The sequence below is a fragment of the Carassius carassius genome, chromosome 34 (genome assembly GCF_963082965.1).
Source record: "Carassius carassius chromosome 34, fCarCar2.1, whole genome shotgun sequence".
Classification (NCBI taxonomy): domain Eukaryota; kingdom Metazoa; phylum Chordata; class Actinopteri; order Cypriniformes; family Cyprinidae; genus Carassius; species Carassius carassius.
In genome coordinates, this window is record NC_081788.1 from 28,645,075 (window position 1) to 28,664,119 (window position 19,045).

A 19,045-nucleotide genomic window follows, 5' to 3' on the forward strand; every position below is an offset into this window, starting at 1 on the left:
AATATCCCAAAATCCTTGAAACAAGATAAAATGATTGATATTAAGACTTGCTTTCATAAACCGTATCTTGAATATGAGTGTATTTTGTCTTCATGTTCTAGCAGATTCATCCATGTTTGAAGTATAAACAAGTTAAAAAGTAAGACAAAACACACTTATATTAAAGAAACAATCTCTGAAAAGAAGTCTTTATATCTTTTGCAGTGCATCCCAAGTTATCATGTTCTGAGGATTTGCAATTCTAGTGATTACTTTTCAGGATTTGCATTGGTTTTAAGGATGTAAACATTACAAAATGTCCTAAAGGTGGTTGCTTTTCAATAACTGTCTGAAAGCATTATAATTTACTGGTTATCCGTACATCCCTGTGTGTCTCAAACACACCTCTGATGAGTCCAGTGCAACATTTAGACAGGGACTGTCTACCAAATCCACTCATGTGGGAGGAATTCTGCTGTAACTATGAGTTCTGGAACATCCAAGGCCATCAGGAAAACAATCAGTGCTGTGTGTCAGGACAGACGCTTGCCAAGGAGGGAGAGGGAGAGAGGGCATTGAAAACAGTTCGAAAAAAATACAGAGGAAAAGGCCAACACGTCCGAGCGTTTTCATCTGAATCACCTCATAACAGCAGGCAAGCACATGGCAAAGCCTCACCGTCGCTCCATGAGCGTAATTGAAAACAGGAAGGCCAATACTCTAAAAATGACACAATAATGAGTCAAAAGACTATTTGCTGGTAAAACCCGCTAACTTTGCTGAGCTAATCCTCAAGTATTCTGCGTGTTATACTTCATGGAGCTCATAAAAAGCCTCGTTTCAGTCATGTGTGTGATGTGTTTTTGTCCTGCACTTCTCAACAATCTGAGGGTACAAGTCCCTAAAAATGCTTTTGAAAAGGATTTATTTTTTTTTTGAATGTGATTTGAAAGTACTTCAAGTCTGCTGTACTTGTTTGTAGGGCTGCCCATTTTGGCCAACATTTTGTGATTTTATATCAATATGACGATTAAAATAAAATAAAATAAAATAAAATAAAATTGAAACAAAATAAAAGAAAATAATTTAAAAAAAGTAATAATTACGGTAACTATATAATATATAAAAATACCTAATAAAAACAAAATATATTATCACTTTAAAATAAAAACATTATCACTTACAACAGCAATACTTAGAATTTGATTTTACATTACAACTGTAAAATTACAATACTAATATTTAAGTCTGTCTTAATTTCTTCATTTTCAAACCATGTTAAACTAAAAACCTTATTTATTTTGATGGGGAGCCCTTAAAGCTACTCTTACTAATTTTTATTTATCAAGATGATATTAAAGTGTCCCAAACTCAGACACAGAGATACACCGGGAGGTAACGAGCTGCTCGTGTGTAAATGAACAGTGCTACACTTCACTCCGAAACATGAAGTGCATATATTTATTTAATTGAACACTACACCATTTGCAATTTCATAATCACTATTTTCACAATTTATTTCGATTAATCATTCCAAACCTGTACGACCTTCTTTCTTTTGTAAAACCCAAACAAATGTTGTCCTAAAAACAGTTTCAGTATTTATTGTCCATACAATGTTGATTGCACCCCAACGTTCTTCAAAAGATCTTCTTCTTACAGAAGAAAGAGGCTCATACAGGTTTGAAGTGACATGAGGGTGAGTAAATGAAGGAGACAGGATGTTGATTTGTGTTCAAGCACACACCAACACCTCTCGGACTCATCTCAGAAACTCTGAACTTCTTGAGTGGGTCTAAAACAAAAGCCACTTCCTTCTCTACGGTTTCCTAAGGAAGTGAGACAAGACCCTGAAACCTGGGTCTGAGGGCAGGTTTGGTCATGAAGGAGTATGTGTGTGTGAGTGTGTTGAGAAGGGGGAATTTAGTCTGTGTCTGGGGCTCTGCGATGTCATTCTTCTATTCCTCCTTTTTCGAAAATAGTAACAAACCCTTTGTAGTGCACAGAGAGAGAAAATGCTGTGCGACAAAATCAAAGCCATTTAGAATGATGTGTGAACGTGTTTTTTAAAGAACAAATGTTTTACTACTTTTATTCAGCAAGTAAAGACATTTATAATGTAAAAAGAAAAAAATCTGATTTCAGCTGTTCTTTAACTTTTCTATATATCAAAGAGACTTGAAAAAAATCCTGGTTTCCATGAAAATACGAAGCAGAACAACAGTTTTAAAAATTGATGATAAACAGAAATGTTTCTTGTGCGTCAAATCATCATATTTTCATGATTTCTGAAGATCATGTGACACTGAAGACTGGAGGAATGATGCTGAAAATTCAGCTGCGCATCACAGAAATAAATTACATTTTACGATCTATTCACATAGAACAAGTTTATTTGAAATTGCAATAATATTTCATAATATTACAGTTTTTTCCTCTATTTTGTTTCAATCAAGTGCAGCCTCTGTGAGCAGAAGAGACTCTTTCAAAAACATTAACAGATCTTACTGACTTCTTTCCAAATTTTTTTTGTGTTTCATAACTCTACATACAGCATGCAGTTTTTTTTCTTCTTGATCAGACAATATCTGATGCTTCTCAGCTCATGCAATGATTCTCTTCTGTCCACGTTTGATATTTAACATACGTGAGGAATGAGATTTTGATGCCACAGAAATTAAACAGCTGATCAAATGTGGTGACGCATATAATGTTTGTGCCCAATTAGGACAGAATTCAAATCTAAACAGATAAGATTGCTTTATATCTTAAAAAAAACACAGTCTGTGTTACGTTGTCCACTAGAAATGTAAAAGAGCGTCTGATTTAGGGGTGTGCACGGATAGTCGAACATTCGAATATTCGGTCTGCTCTAATTATTCGATAAATAAAAATGATATTCGAATTTCGCAAAAAGAAAAAAAAAAGTTCACAATAAAACCTAATTTGGTCACTTTCTGTGATTCTCCACGGCATATTTGAAGATGTATGCAAGTAAAAAATAACTGCGGTCTTCTACAGTACTTCAAATATGCCGTGGAGAATCATAGAAAGTGACCGAATTGAAGAACATTGTTGCGGCATCTCTCAAGCAACGAATAAACACCGCTAACTTGGAGAATGCAGTGAAAACTCCTCTTCTCGCATCTGCCCTAGACCCTCGGCACAAACATCTCAGGTTTCTCGATGAAAACATGAGAGAAGTAAGAAAAAAACCTTTTTTGAACATTATCAGAACATTTTCCTTGATGCGAGTGGTGCGGATGCAGTGGCCACGATGAAGAAGATGCAATGCCCACTCGTCGGAAAAGGCTGAGCCAGTTCTCCAGCGATGATTACAGAGAGTCCAGCCGAGACGAGTGGGAACAGTTCTTGCTGGAGCCATGTATTCCACAAGATGAGTATCCCATTCAGTGGTGAAACCAAAACACGAAGCGCTTCACAAAACTTAGTCGATTAGCACACTGTTATTTGTGAGTCCCAACAACGTCTGTGCCGTCAGAGCACGTTTTCTCCGCGGCCGGCCTTATTGTTAACAGACTAAGGAGCCGACTTTCCCCCAATCATGTTTACATCCCCCTAGTTCTTAACAAGAACATGTAAAACAATAGGGGAAAAAAGCAAAAAAGATTTTCTGACAGTTTAAAAGTTTCAAAGTTAAGTGTAGGCTACGTTCTACAATAACCTAATTGCTGCAGGCTGCATTACGTTTTTTCTTTGTTCACTTTTTTTTTTTTTTTTTTGCTTTTAATCTGTACTTTTGTATGTTTGCACGCATTGTTAAAGGTTTTCAGCTACAAAACACAATGTGTAATGTTCAAGCTGACGGAAAATGACGGAAACAATAAATGTTGCTGAAAAATAACGTCTGTCTCATTAAACTTAATTTAAATAAACGAATATTCGAAGATTCATTTTTTGTGAGCTCAAATATTCAAATGTGATATTTGCAGAAAACGCCCATCCCTAGTCTGATCCAGCACTAGTGTTTCAGCAGGCTGTGGTTGAGTGGGCCAAAGCCAAATTCTTACACAGACAAATCAGCATTGTTCTGACATTCCCCACAAATTACTACCTCGACGACTCGTCCAATGAGGCCCAGATGAGGAACACCATTAACTTGAACAACAAGCTCATTGTGCACCTGTGTGTTATGACCACAACAACCTCTTTAACAGCGAGTGTGTGTGTGTGAGCATAAACAGATCTCTGGATCACCACAGGGGAGAATACTGAGCTTTATATGAATTCTGCTCATGCTCAGGGAAGCCGTGTTGGGGTCGGGACGTTAGGAATCACTTCCTCTGGCTCTCATTTTTAATACACTTACACACAAACACAACATGGAAAACACAGAATACAGTCACAAACACTGAATTTACAGCTTAATGCAGAATGTCACAGAATTTGGATGAATAAATCAAAAGCAGGGCTGTACAGTACACTTAATCAAATCGCCAAATTATTAAAAGCTTAATTAACTCATTAAAATGGAAGAAGTGAAGTATCTGAGAAAAAAAATAAAATGGGCAAATATATTTTGAGGTCAATTGGCCTGATCCGCAGGCTAATTCTTAATCCGAAACACTGATCACCTCTAACGAAGCTAATAAAGCATTCCACTGTGCAGCTGGTTGGAAAAACTCCTCTCATTCGCCCTTTGACCCTCGAGTGAGTCAGTTCTCTCCCCCAGTCCAAACCGAGGCGCTGGACTTCACCGTGTGATGCAAAAAGCTGAAGAGCAGCATAAGATACAAACTCAAGCTCAAACACACTGACGGCCGGCACGCACTCGTCTGTTACTCCGGCTGGGGACAGAACCAGCTCTGAACACAATCACCTCATTCTCCAGCCAACAGAGACTGGAAATAACATGCAACTGTTGCTCGTATGTCAGAGTCAGCCAGTCATTAATGCAGCACAATCAAGTGATAATGACCAACTAGCTGTGCATTAGCCCACTTATCACATGACAACTTCCGAAACGAACATACATTATCATTTATGCATTTGGCAAAGGCTTTTATCCCAGCGACTGACACTGAATCCAAGCTATGCAGTTCATCAGTTCATGCATTCACTGGGAATTGAACCTATTACCTTGCTGTTTGAGCAAATGCTGACATGACATCAAATTATTTTATTATCTGACTCTGTAGAGGCTGTGTGTGTGCTGTGTTACAGTGTTGTGCTGAAACTGACCAATCAAGAGTGAGAGCCGTGTAATAACAGGCAATGCATAGTTTAGACAGCAAAATAACTGAGCTTATCAGCCTATGCTTTTTGGCATTAAAAGAACAGTTTACCTCACCAAGACTCCAGTCCATCAATTCATGACTAAAGCTGTGTGTTTGTCAAAAACAAATCAATCATTAAGAGTCTTTTATCCATTGCTTTCTCCAGTGAAAAGGTCATCTCATCTGAATCAGAAGAGAAATCTGTGCAGATCAAGATTTTGATTTGAGAGGAATACAGGAGAAGGACCTTTTTTTAACTGAAGAAGCATTATGGATTATGGCCAGCAGTGGGATGTGGGTGGCTGTGGGCGGGGCCAGTTCATCCCCAAGAGGACACGCCCATCTACATGGAGTTCATTGAGTTATCATCTGTCCAGCAGTTCACAAAATCAGTAAAAATAAAGCTTTACAGTCTTTCATCTATTATGAATCAATCACTCAAAACAGTTCTGTTCCGAGTACAAACAAATCAGCAAACTAGCTTGAAATGAAAAGCTTGACAGGTCTGTGAAAACTCATCAGTAGGCCCTCACTTTTTCTTCACAGAGTATTTAAACATGTTCAAATGAAGCTCCATTTGGAATGCATTTTCCAGTGAGGCAAAAATACCTGTCAAATGTGCTATTTTAATCGCATGTCTTTACAGATGGTATTGTCTATTGTGATTCTAATCTATTTCTTCTCTTTCATGGAGCCACAACCTGCAATCATTCTCTTAATGAATGTATAAAGAGAATAATTAACGAAAAACTTAATGACAAACAATGTGTGACAGCGAGATTCACTTTAAAGAGATAAACAACATTTCTTGACTAAAGATGCTTCCCACAGCCCCCAACACAGTTGCTGGACTCATTTTGTAACTGTAACAGATTAATGACGCGTTCCGCAGAATGGAACGTGAAGAGTTACATTGTATCTCTGTGACGTCGCGGTCAGTGGAACTGTTACTTTGTATCTCTGATATTGTGCGTTAGCTCACTGGCTACTGTAGTTAGCCTCTCTCCGTCTGATTTCTCCGCTATGTTTGTGTCTCTCTGTAAACAACATGTGGGAATTTGGGTGTCTTTACCTAGATCGTCCATGTTCGCGCGCTTCCAGAAGTGCTCCGCTCCTGATCCGAGTCTGGAGAACAGTGTGAAAAGCTCGTTTTCAGAAGACACGTCTCTGCTGAAGTTTTTCCTGCTCTTCTAGACGCAGGTCTGTGTGACTGGACCGTACTGGACCCATTACACATCACAGAACAGAGGAACTCACTCCACTACAGCGACCCCTGGCGGCCGAAGAGCGAAACCGCGTCGAGAAACAGCCGAAAACTTTCCATTTCACATATTTATGAATATGTATGTAGTCACATATATATAAATGTAGTAATATTTATGTTATTAAGTATACCAGGCTTCAATAAAAAAAAATTAAATGTCGTGTGTAGGTGTAAACCATGTACTTCTTCGGAAAGTAATAAGGATTAATGTTTGAAAATCTCTCATCGACTGTTAAAACTGTCAGCATTTAAAATGTGACAATGTCAACATCAACATAGTAGTCATTTATTTTGTATGTTAATATCTGCTTCTCGTTGTATCTATGCTTGTGAATCTTCCAAACTAAAAATTTCAATTTAAAAAGAAATATTTTTTATTTGCTCCCTTGTAGACGCCACATCATGCATCATCATGTGCAGTCATAAGATGCTGTTTTGACTTGATCAGATTCTTATAAATTGGGGTTAAGGTTTAATGATTTAACTAAATTAATTCAGCTTGATTCAGTTATATAAAATTTTATTTTGACTGGAATAAAGCCAGTTAAATTTCATATTTATCCCCCAAAATCAGTTTATAAAAAGAATATTTAAAAATATTATTAAATGTATTTTTATTTTACTTATTTTTATTTTTTTTTGCATTTTCATAATTTCCATTTGAAAAGTACTTGAATCATATTTGAAAAAAAAAAATACAGTAATGCTGACAGTACAGTCGTGGCCAAAAGTTTTGAGAATGACATAAATATTAGTTTTCAAAAAGTTTGCTGCTAAACTGCTTTTAGATCTTTGTTTCAGTTGTTTCTGTGATGTACTGAAATATAATTACAAGCACTTCATATGTTTCAAAGGCTTTTATCGACAATTACATGACATTTATGCAAAGAGTCAGTATTTGCAGTGTTGGTCCTTCTTTTTCAGGACCTCTGCAATTCGACTGTTCATGCTCTCAATCAACTTCTGGGCCAAATCCTGACTGATAGCAACCCATTCTTTCATAATCACTTCTTGGAGTTTGTCAGAATTAGTGGGTTTTTATTTGCACGGTGCTCCATCGTGCTGGAAAATGCATTGTTCTTCACCAAACTGTTGTTGGATTGTTGGAAGAAGTTGCTGTTGGAGGGTGTTTTGGTACCATTCTTTATTGATGGCTGTGTTTTTGGGCAGAATTGTGAGTGAGCCCACTCCCTTGGATGAGAAGCAACCCCACACATGAAGGGTGTCAGGATGCTTTACTGTTGGCATGACACTGGACTGATGGTAGCGCTCACCTTTTCTTCTCCGGACAAGCCTTTTTCCAGATGCCCCAAACAGAAAGGGGCTTCATCGGAGAATATGACTTTGCCCCAGTCCTCAGCAGTCCATTCACTATACTTTCTGCAGAAGATCAATCTGTCCCTGATGTTTTTTTTGGAGAGAAGTGGCTTTTTTGCTGCCCTTCTTGACACCAGGCCATCTTCCAAAAGTCTTGGCCTCACTGTGCGTGCAGATGCGCTCACACCTGCCTGCTGCCATTCCTGAGCAAGCTCTGCACTGGTGGCACTCCGATCCCGCAGCTGAATCCTCTTTAGGAGACCATCCTGGCGCTTGCTGGACTTTCTTGGACGCCCTGAAGCCTTCTTTACAAGAATTGAACCTCTTTCCTTGAAGTTCTTGATGATCCTATAAATTGTTGATTTAGGTGCAATCTTAGTAGCCACAATATTCTTGCCTGTGAAGCCATTTTTATGCAACGCAATGATGGCTGCACGCGTTTCTTTGCAGGTCACCATGGTTAACAATGGAAGAACAATGATTTCAAGCATCACCCTCCTTTTAACATGTCAAGTCTGCCATTCTAACCCAATCAGCCTGACATAATGATCTCCAGCCTTGTGCTCGTCAACATTCTCACCTGAGTTAACAAGACGATTACTGAAATGATCTCAGCAGGTCCTTTAATGACAGCAATTTAATGCAGTGGAAAGGTTTTTTTGGGATTAAGTTAATTTTCATGGCAAAGAAGGACTATGCAATTCATCTGATCACTCTTCATAACATTCTGGAGTATATGCAAATTGCTATTATAAAAACTTAAGCAGCAACTTTTCCAATTTCCAATATTTATGTAATTCTCAAAACTTTTGGCCACGATTGTACAATGTCTTTTTCAATACGATAAGAAGGATAATTTCTCTTGGAAAATGCTGAAACGGTCAGTATGTGTTTGTTGTGTGGTTAGTGGATCATGTTGATAATGAATGTAATTCTCCTATACCTGTGTAAACTTGAGAATAACTGACCCCGTACATGCACTAAACACCGGCTCATTCAAAGACATTGAGAATTGACACAAGTGAAGAGAAGCGGTCCTGAAAATACAGACGATTCATTTAATGCACATGTAGTTGTGTAAATGTCCTGCACAAAAAGGACAGATTTAAAGGACAAAAACATATTTTTATTTTAGTTCAGTTCTATAATTAAGTCACTGCTAAATGAAGAAAGAACAATAATCATGAAATATTATAAAATGAATAACCTGAAAGCCAGAGGAAGCTGATCATGTATCACGTGTGTGCAATCACATTATCCGTTTTATCATGTCACAAACTGAAAAGCATTAAAAAACTTCTACATGTCATTGTCACCTATAAAACAATTCGTCTTTACATGTCAGAAAAAACCTGAAAAACAAGTAACTCTATTGTCATAGTGTTTAAATAAATAAACGTGCCATAACTTGGAAAAGCTCACGTTTGTCTTTAAAACAGGCTTCTCTGGTTCTGAATAGCAGTTTGTACAATGCTTTTTCAGCAAATGCATTTACACAAGATGTGTTACATTCAGTTCACTGTGTCTGAGATAAAAAAGCCAGAATTTTGCCGTGCAGACGGTGATGTTTCCCGATGCCCAGTTTGGGTAAATCTCGATTCAGGCCCTCGAGCAGAACACAGGACTTACACAGGGCCTGACTGGAGATGTAGCCGCAGCGCGAGCACGTTCCCTGCACCGGCATCTTCACCCCTTCCTTCACGGAGAGCGTCTCGCCCGTGTGGATGACGTCTATGATGGAGCTGGGCCGGATGGACTCCAGGTCTTTGAGGAAGGCACGAGCGTGTCCCCGGTAGGCGTTGGGCGAGTAGATGTATTTGAGGGGCTTGCAGCGTGGGATGGCTCCCTCTCCGTCGCTGGCCGTGCTGATGGAGGTGCAGCGGCGGAGATGAGCGATGTCTCCACGCAGGACATTCATCAGCACCGTCTCTGCTACATCGTCTGCATTGTGACCTGATCAATAAAAAAAACATCAGTCAGCCTTAAAAAATTCATTTCTTTCTTTCTATCTTTTTTTTTTTTAATGTATGTATGGAGGACCAAACTTGCATATTTAAAAATCTATTTGAATATTTATTTATTTATATACTTGTTTATTTTTACTTTTCTGTGTGCAGCTTGGAAATAAGGGCCGAAAAGCATCAGATCTGGTCTGTTACATGTATTTTTTATTTTACAGGCTTGGTCATGCATAAAAGAGAAGTGTTAACTATTTAACTTTTCCTTTATTTACAAGGATGATTTTTGATCTATCCTTGTCCCGTTCCATTCTATAGTAGTTCAGACTATTTGAGTGTTTCAGAATAATTTTAGAGATGAAACAGGAAAAACTAAATATAAATGCATAAATCCTTATAAATTAGCCTCAAGGTTTTGTAAGTGTAATCTAATATATTCATGATGATTTAGTCATATTAAATAATGTTTTAGATTTGAAAAAAAGGTTAATTTATGCATTCCCACATGAAACAATTTTTTTTTTAACGTGATATTTTGCCTAAAATTTTAAGAAAGAAATGCACATGTGTTAAGGTTGAGATGGTACAATGCTATTTATTTACATGCTTGATTAAACTGGTAAAGGCAGTGTAAGACACTGATCACTTGCCTGCGCAGATCTTGTCCACTTTCAGCATCATGGCTCCTCAGTCCAGCGCCTGCCTGCGAAACACACCGCAGAAAGTGCAGTTATTCTTCAGTCCCACCTGCTTCACGATGGCGTCCATGGTCCAGCCGTACAGCTCTCCATAAGACACGATCTTCAGCAGAAGATTCAGGCCGTAATCGTAGCGCTCGTTCAGGACCTTCATCACATGAGCCAGGACAGCAGAGTCCTTTCCACCTGAGGCACCGATGGCTACGGTCTCTCCACGGTTAAAGAGTACGGCAGATATGATGGTTTGATGGATCTCCTCTTCAAACGCCCAGAAGAAGCAGTCCTTACAGAGAGTGTCCGGTATTGGGCCGTTTGAGCACAGCACGCCTCTGGACACAGTTACTGCACTGGACCGGCATGATGACGCACACAGGACACTGCAGAGCATTTCAGAGAAATATCAGATATCAAAACACAGACTAAGCTCATGGAAATGCAGCTATATGTATAAAGACCAAATTTAACTCATTTATTTTATATTGTGTCATTACTACATTTTTTCTACTCAGCATAGTAATGTTAGATGGATTATTAAAATAAAAACATTAAAACTAATATATTCTAAATTTTATTATTTTATTCTAATTATATATCTATTTAGTTAATCTCATTAATTAATTTAATTAATTTTGCTGTATTTTTCCACAAACCTCTTGCACCTTCTTGTGGACCCTAGTTTGAAAACACCTGCTTTAACCCTTTCAGACACTTAGTATTATTTCCACCTCATTTCATAAATGTTTAGATTGAAGGAACATGACGGTCCTTCTAAAATACATATACACACATATTATATATATATTTATATTATATATATATATATATATATATACACACACACACACACACACATATATTTAATATTTCTTTGAATATGTCCTCTTAAAGTAACATGCTTCAGAATAGAAATATATAACATTACTTATGCAACTAAAAAGCATTATTAACTTAAAGTTCAGCACTTAAAGATGTAATAGCATTTCCCACAACTGGAATTAAAGTTGTTGGTTTGAACTGTAAAAGTGCATTTCTATGCACCTGGACCCCTGGTGAAAACCTCAAAATGACCCTAAACCCGTGCAGACGTTTGTTTACTGGTTTATTACTCGCTTAAGGAGTGAATAAACTAATACCTGAAATACATTCAGTGCCTGAAAGGGATAAAGAGTTATCAGAAACTATAAAGGAATATGGAAGTTCACAGCGTTTGAGAGAATCAGAGTACTCCAGAATTATTTAAGAGAGTAACACATTAAAATGCATTGAAAATAGTACTTGATGTGTATGAAACTCATTTAACAAAATAATAATAATAATACAAACCTTTAAGTATTTCCCACGGGGAGTGATTCATTTAAAGAATAAGGATGACAGACGACGACGTGCCTACGAAACTAGAGCGTTAAACCGTTATGAAACAAAGAGTTGACGATTTAAAGATGAATAATAAAACTAGTATCCTGGTTTAAAACACAATCCAGTACACCTCTGCTGTAGTTTTTTTATTTTTTTTTATAAACTTTTATTAATTAACAAAATCAAAATTACATGTATAAGACAAACATTATACATGATATAGACAAACATTACAGATGAAACAAACAATTTCACACTAGGGGGCTGTATCCACATACTAATTTATATAAAAATATTAAAGCGTTTACAAACTTTCAATGTTTTAAGGCGAGACACTGCAGGTGAATAGGGCAAAAAAAATAACTAATAGTTATCACCTTACTTACCCAGTTGATTGATTACATTGATTATTGCAAACATTTTTTGTATTACAAGTTTTCAAAAATGTTATGTTTAAATATGCAAATGAGGCATTATTTAATGAAATATGTGCTAATTTGCATAAAAGTCTAGTACAAAAATCTGAACACTAGATGAAGTCAGTTCCAAATTTTTTGTTTAATTTTTTTGATATATTAGAGTCAAATGTTTTTACAGAGGGAATTCTGGTTATGTTTTTTTGTCACTCCATAATTCAGAAAATAATATATTTTCACAATTTTGGGGGGAATAAAATGTTGTATATAATCAAGGAAAATGTATATGAACAAATCCCTCTGTAAAAATCTTCAGAATATAGACAGGAATAAAAATGTCAAGTTTGGTTTGTGTAAGTGCTACTGAAGTGGAGATTTAAGGCTCAGTGTTGAAGAAAAAACTCATTTTGAGAAAACGGCCTTTAAAAATATGTATTGTAATTGAAATCTATTGACACAAACAGATAAAGTGCTATAAAAGAAACACTTAACAGTGTTTTTTGGATGTTTTCCTTCCACTAGTTTGAAAAAGCACTTTATGAAAAACAAAAAAGCCCAAAATATCAAAATTGACAGGTGCTTGAAAAAACAGTGTTTTTGCCTGCAGTGTCTCACCTTAATTGCTTTTTGTTTCAATGAAAATCATATAGTATCAATATAATGCACCATTTCCTTCCTAAAAAAAAAATAAAACAAGGTTTTTTGCATGAGAACTTACATTTGTGAATATGAAATTTTGCATGTAAAACAATAAGATTGATCATGTAAACGTTTTCTTTGCTGTTTTCCAACATACCAAATAATACATTATAAATAATACATTTCCATAACAAAACAAAATGATGATCAATATTTTGCACAATAAAATCACATAGATTTTGCTAAAATAATTTTACAAAAGGGCAATGCCGAAACAAATGTACCACAGTTTCAGGGCAACTAACACAAAAAGAGCAACTTATATCGATGTCAGATTTGAATTTTACCAAATAATGTTTGGCTGGGTAAATCCTGTGTATAATTTTGAATGATACTTCCTTAACCTTGTTTGTAATCAAATATTTATTAGGTATTAACCAAACCTTTTTCCAAACAATATTGTCTGTCAGGCGATTCCAATATGAATTAACGTAAGGCAAAGAAAGTTGTGTGATTTAAAAGAAAAACAAATGTTACCTATATAAGAACTCATTAAATTAGGCAGAGACCACTGATGGATGTTAATTCTTGTCTGATGTCTAAATAACATGCAAACTTCAGGAGAAATAGCCCCAAAAACTTTGGCATAGTCCCCTGGTGTAACCGGAATCTTATACTGTGCCAAAAACTCACCATAAGTAAAAAGAAAACCATTCAAATTAAATAACTGATCCACCAATATGATGCCATTATCAAACCAGTGTTTCAGATAAAGCGATTTGTGTTTATATATTATATCCTTATTGTTCCATATATAGTATCTATGAGGAGTAAAATTGTGCTTGTGGATCAAAGACCATGATAAAAATGCCTGACAGTGAAATATTATAATTATAATCAATATTATATAACAGCTAAGAAAAAAGTGAATACCACCCAATTTTGATAGAATATTGGAGGGAATAAAGTACCAAATGGAATTAGGATTTTTAACAATTTGTTTAAGCCAATTAACCTTAAATGTATTATTCAATGTAGCAAAGTCCAAAACATTTAAGCCACCATTCTCATATGAATTCATAATAACTGACTTCTTTATGTAATGTATTTTATTTTTCCAAATGAAATCAATCAATATTACACCTCTGCTGTAGTATAAAATCACGTTTCACGCACGTGACGTCACTAACGCTGCGTACGTCATGAACGTCAGTCTCTTCCGTTTGACTCGGAGTTCTGGTGCCCTCTTTTGTCTTGGCGACAAAATATTTTATATCTGACCTTTTACGTCGAAAATATCATGAACATGAGGTAGCAGTACTTTAAATGCATTGTATTTCGAGTGTACAATAAGCTTACGAGTGTAAAAAAGGTTTTGGACCATGGGTAAATAGACAAATTGCTTCTTTTTAAAAACAAGTGCAGAGTTGGGTTGACAGGTTCAAAGACATTGCCTTATATTTATGTAATAAACATAACCAAACTGTAATTACACAGAAATAATGTTGCTAACAAACTGCATATGAGGACATTTGTATTTGAAAAAGAAACCAGCAAACAACAATTACAGATATGAGGAAAAACCTACTAACTTATAACTGTTGTTTTTCTTCATGATTATGATATAAAGGTGATTTAAAAGGGATTTGCAGATGAAAAGATTAATGAATTATTTAAAAATATTTGTCACCAAAACCTGAGGCGACATCAATTGAAGTACCACTCATAGAGATCGTGAGCTTCTTTATATTGTCTGTGTCGTGCGATATAGTCACACGCAGTGCAAATAGCCAGAATAAACTCTTGATTCTGGAATATTAAATGAGGACTTGGAGTGAGATGTTTCCTCCAGTTAAAGTACTTGCGATATGCATCTTCATCCTTGTCCAGATGAAGCAAATATTCGGCTAGTGACTTTGCATCTGGGAAGTCATTGACATGAATGAAGGACTCGGCGGGAACAAAGTTCTCATAGTTTCTTCTCGGAGGACCCAACACCACAGGGACGGTCCCCGCCGCGAGTGGCCCGTTTATCTTCTCAGTGATGTAGTCTTTGTGGATGGAGTTCTCAAAGGCAAGGTAAAACTTGCAGCTGGCCAGGGTTGGATAGTAGTCGTCGTAACTCAGAAGCCCTGAATAAGCCTTTCCGAACAAAGTCACTTTGATGTATTTGCGGAGTTCCCTGTAAAAAACGTTCCTTGTGTCAACACCTGTTGAGGGATCATTGTTACTTACAATCCAACACACCAGTTTATCCTTTTTGGGAATGACAAAATCCTCATTAGGTTTCTTCCTGGTCATCAAGCGCATCCGTACAGGAATATCAGCATCCTGTCTGTAGCTGAGAGTGAGATTGAACAGGTTTTCCAGACCTGGAATCCTTTTGGTGTTGGTTGGTGATTCCAAATGCAACCAAAGCCACCTTTGGAACAGAGGACGAGGAGATGGAGGAAGGTTGGAGAGATGCCATTGGATGTTTCTATGATAAACAATGACGTTATCTGCATCGTTGTAGAGAGCTCTATCATCCGTCAGTTGACAATTATCAATATTGTAAAACTTTTTGCAGTCGTTGAAAGCAAACCTATAATTTTCAGGCCAGGTCCATAACAGAAGTATAGGTTTCTCCTCTGCTTTATCAGAAAGAGGGATGTTGCTCTTGGCACAGTTGTGTCCTGAGTTTTGTTTGGGTTTAGGAAGTGGTAGTGGACACTTGTGAGAAGGCGAGAACCTGTAAAACATGATGCTCATAGAGATGACACATGCCAATGTCACTACTACAACCAAACGGCACAGCCATGAGCCTTTTATGCTTGACATCTTCTGCTCTAAAAACAATAACAAAAGGGAAGAGATCAGACTCGATCACCAACGAGAATAAAAACACTTGATATTAAAAGGTATTTTGAATGTAATTTAAGTGAGGAAAAACTACAGCACAGATAGTGGAAGCTAATTGTTTTGTTATTAGCTAAATTTGACATGTGTCGTACAATTAGATAAGATTTAAATAGTGCAACATGTCTGGAAACAAAGTAGGCTAGTAAATTAGTAGTAAAGTAGTAAATAAATAAAAAAATAAGTAAATAAAATAAAAAACAATCCTCATCGCTTTTAAGAGCCCTTGATTGAAATAATGTTGAAGTTATTTGGTTCTTTGTTGCGTATATTGACAACGTGTTCAGTCAGTGCCAAAGGATTGCACTATATCTATGACGAAAGACGGAAGTTAAAAAGTATCAGCTCGGAAATTACTCCGAAAAAACACTGGAAAGCCAGCGCTTGCGACCTCATGATAAGAGTTCAGACACACCCTCTTGCGCGTGAGCGGACCGAGTTCGAATCCCGGTTCGGGTTTCCTCCCGATCTCGTCCAAACTCTATTGGAATGAAGGCGAAGATGCCCGAACTTTCGATGAAATCACCTGATACAGCTGATGTGATCAAACATGTGTCCCTTCACTAGGTTTAACTGGCTGCCAGCAGCACGTCACAGATTTTCAGTTTCAGTTCAACAGATGTCTCAGATATTCAAATTTCTCGCTTGTCAAAGATTCTTCCAAAACTTTAGGTACGACTCTCTTGTAGTCATTCTGCTGCTTGTCCGTTCCAGACAATATAATTCCGATTGTCTTACTCGTGGACTGAATAGACCCATGGATCCACACTATGTATATCCTTAAGATACTCCACAGACAGTCAGACAAATCCTGTCGGCAAACACACAGTAACTCTAAGCAGCCAGTTAATGATAGTCTGGGAACATATGCAATACACAATACGCAATGCAATCACGCAGGAGAATACAGGAAATACAGATACACAGTACACATTCACAAATAATTCTTCTTCTTCTTTTGATTTAATGGTGGGTAACAAAGCAACTTTAAAGGTGCATACCGCCACCTGGAGTGTTAAAAGAATGACTAAACCATCTTATATCTTATGCTATAACCCACTATTATTAATAAATCTCATAACTATATTTATTTGCTTTCCTGAATTTGGACCGTCATTTAATAAGCTGGTTATAGTAAATTCATGACATCCCGTGTTATGTTTCCCTATAATGTGTAAAGTATGATTTAGATTTGAATGTCCTGTTCGTAAATGTGTGAAAATAACTTGTTCTTTTCTACCTAAGTTGTGAATTATTTTGCTTAATAGTGTTAATAGTGTCGACCTGTATGACATGAGTCCCAAACTGTCTGCCATTTCCTATTGAATGCTTCTAAAATAAACAGTTTTCCTTCTGGTTCTTTCATTTTAATAGATTCATAAAAGTGACTTGTTTTTGCAGTCAGTGGGAAAGTTTAGTAGCTGCCATATAGTAGTGACCAAAAGTGATGTTCAGCCTAGGAAATCTGACATCTTCGCCCTTAATTAAATGAATACAATTTTTGTAAGCATATTGCACAGTTGCTTAGAATCAATTGTTTTATTTGTGATAATAATGCAATGAAATATGCCAACAGGCTAATGCGGTTAGTAATGTGAGAGTACCAACGAAATATTAATAACTGATTATGTTGTAATCAATGTCAGTGTTGGCAATTTAGTGATTTTGTCCTTTACTTCCTCGCCCCTTTTGATACTTTTTTTTCAAAAGCCAAGCAACAATAGCCAAGCTATTTTTTTAACAAATCTTATCTAGATTCCAAGACTCTCCCACTGATCTTATATTTATATAAATCAGTCAACTCGCCATTATGATATAATCTAGCAACATTTTAGTGACCGTTTTAGCTACTTTCAATTGAAAGCAGTTAGCAACACTGGTCAGAGTTTTCCCCCTTGGATTTTGATGGTTTAAGTGAAATGAGGGGTCATAAAAAATAAAAAAACTCCACACATTACTTTTGGCCACTGTTGTGTCTGGTGGGGTTAGTTAACAGGGGCAGACTGGCCATCTGTGTGATCTGGAGAATCACAGAACCACCACCCACCACACCTCATTCATCACCTCATTCAGACTATAAGCCCCACCTTAGTATAAGTCGCATCAGTCCAAAAATACGTCATGACGAGGAAAAAAACATATAAATCGCACTGGATTGTAAGTCGCATTTATTTAAGAACCAAGAACCAAGAGAAAACATTACCGTCTACAGCCGCGAGAGGGTGATCTATTTTTAGAGGGGGCCCTCTCGCCGCTGAAGACGGTAATGTTTCTCTTGGTTCATTTCTCTCGGTTCATGTCAAATTAATTTTGATAAATAAGCAGTGTTTGGAATAACGCCGTTCTTTTCAGGTAACGACATTATTTTTTCAGTAACGGGGTAATCTAACTAATTACTTTTCCCATCGTTACAACGCTGTTAACATTACTGGATGTTAAATGCGGTGCGTTACTATGCATTGATTTAATAAACTATGTAATCCGAATGCACCCCTGGCTCACACAGTGAGTGAGGAGGTGGGTTAATTGATAACAAGTCACGAGATAAGCGATTATGATTGGCTAAGGCAGAGTCATGTGTTTCATGGTAGCCAATCAGAGCCAGTGTTTTTACACACAGGCCGGCACACAAACACACACACGCAACACCTAAAAAGAGATTCACAGCAGCAGCAGAGATGGTGAGTCAGGAGCAATCCGATGAAAAGTTGGCATTTTCAAGGTGGAGATATAAGCACTATTTCAAATTCATTGAGGTCAAAGGCAAGAACGTGCATGTAAGATATTATTTGAAGTGCAGTATAAAACTCTTGCTGTCTGTTGACGTGCAATAAATATTGAAATTTATTTACGAAGACCTGTCTGTTCTACTCATTTCAACTGACTTGTGAAAACTGCTAAAAAAAACACAAATTCTTAAAGTAAAGTGCAGCAACAACAGTTTCAGTTTTTAGACCTGCTCAGATTTTTGTTATAGCGTTGGCCCGATCGGAATTAAGAGCAAAGGTCTGTTTAAATGCCAACGGGAGCTGCATTTGAATTACGGTCATTTTTTTCCTTGTTGATGTTCACACTCGCGTGATGCCTTTTGAAAACTTTAGAATCAGCTGCAGGGCGGGATTTGTGCTGAACGCGGAGACTTCCGCCACTTAATATGTTTGTGTGGAAACACGAAAATGTACCTATGTTCCACACACAAAATATTGCATTCGGTCATTCGGTACACACGTGCATCGTACCGAAAGCCCTATAGGCCTACTGGAACGGTCCGGTACGAATACAC

At 37.0% G+C, this 19,045-nt stretch overlaps 2 protein-coding genes and 1 pseudogene across 3 annotated transcripts in view; all 3 read right to left on the reverse strand.

Annotated features, from left to right (window-relative positions):
- The window catches only part of LOC132114967 (paxillin-like), a 29,793-nt gene extending 23,216 nt beyond the window's left edge, over window positions 1–6,577 (reverse strand). The window contains exon 1 of one of the 2 annotated variants that reach the window (XM_059523377.1): window positions 6,289–6,577. In XM_059523377.1, coding sequence (XP_059379360.1) covers window positions 6,289–6,301 — 13 coding nt within the window. In that variant the 5' untranslated portion in view covers window positions 6,302–6,577. The remainder of the gene's footprint in view (window positions 1–6,288) is intronic. The other variant, XM_059523378.1, reaches the window with a different exon arrangement.
- A 2,736-nt stretch (window positions 6,578–9,313) lies between these two features.
- Window positions 9,314–10,812, reverse strand: LOC132115043 (cytoplasmic tRNA 2-thiolation protein 1-like; annotated as a pseudogene).
- A 3,569-nt stretch (window positions 10,813–14,381) lies between these two features.
- LOC132114968 (4-galactosyl-N-acetylglucosaminide 3-alpha-L-fucosyltransferase 9-like) lies at window positions 14,382–16,689 on the reverse strand. Its single transcript, XM_059523379.1, has 2 exons — window positions 16,176–16,689; window positions 14,382–15,690 (listed from the first exon to the last, which is right to left on the reverse strand). The coding sequence occupies exon 2, from the start codon at window positions 15,682–15,684 to the stop codon at window positions 14,572–14,574; it is 1,113 nt and encodes a 370-aa protein (XP_059379362.1). The 5' UTR covers window positions 15,685–15,690; window positions 16,176–16,689; the 3' UTR covers window positions 14,382–14,571.
- Window positions 16,690–19,045: the final 2,356 nt, after the last annotated feature.

What these genes read in the sequence shown, in the direction of transcription:
- LOC132114968 (XM_059523379.1), bottom strand. Translation starts at nt 15,684, where the DNA reads ATGTCAAGCATAAAAGGCTCATGGCTGTGCCGTTTGGTTGTAGTAGTG.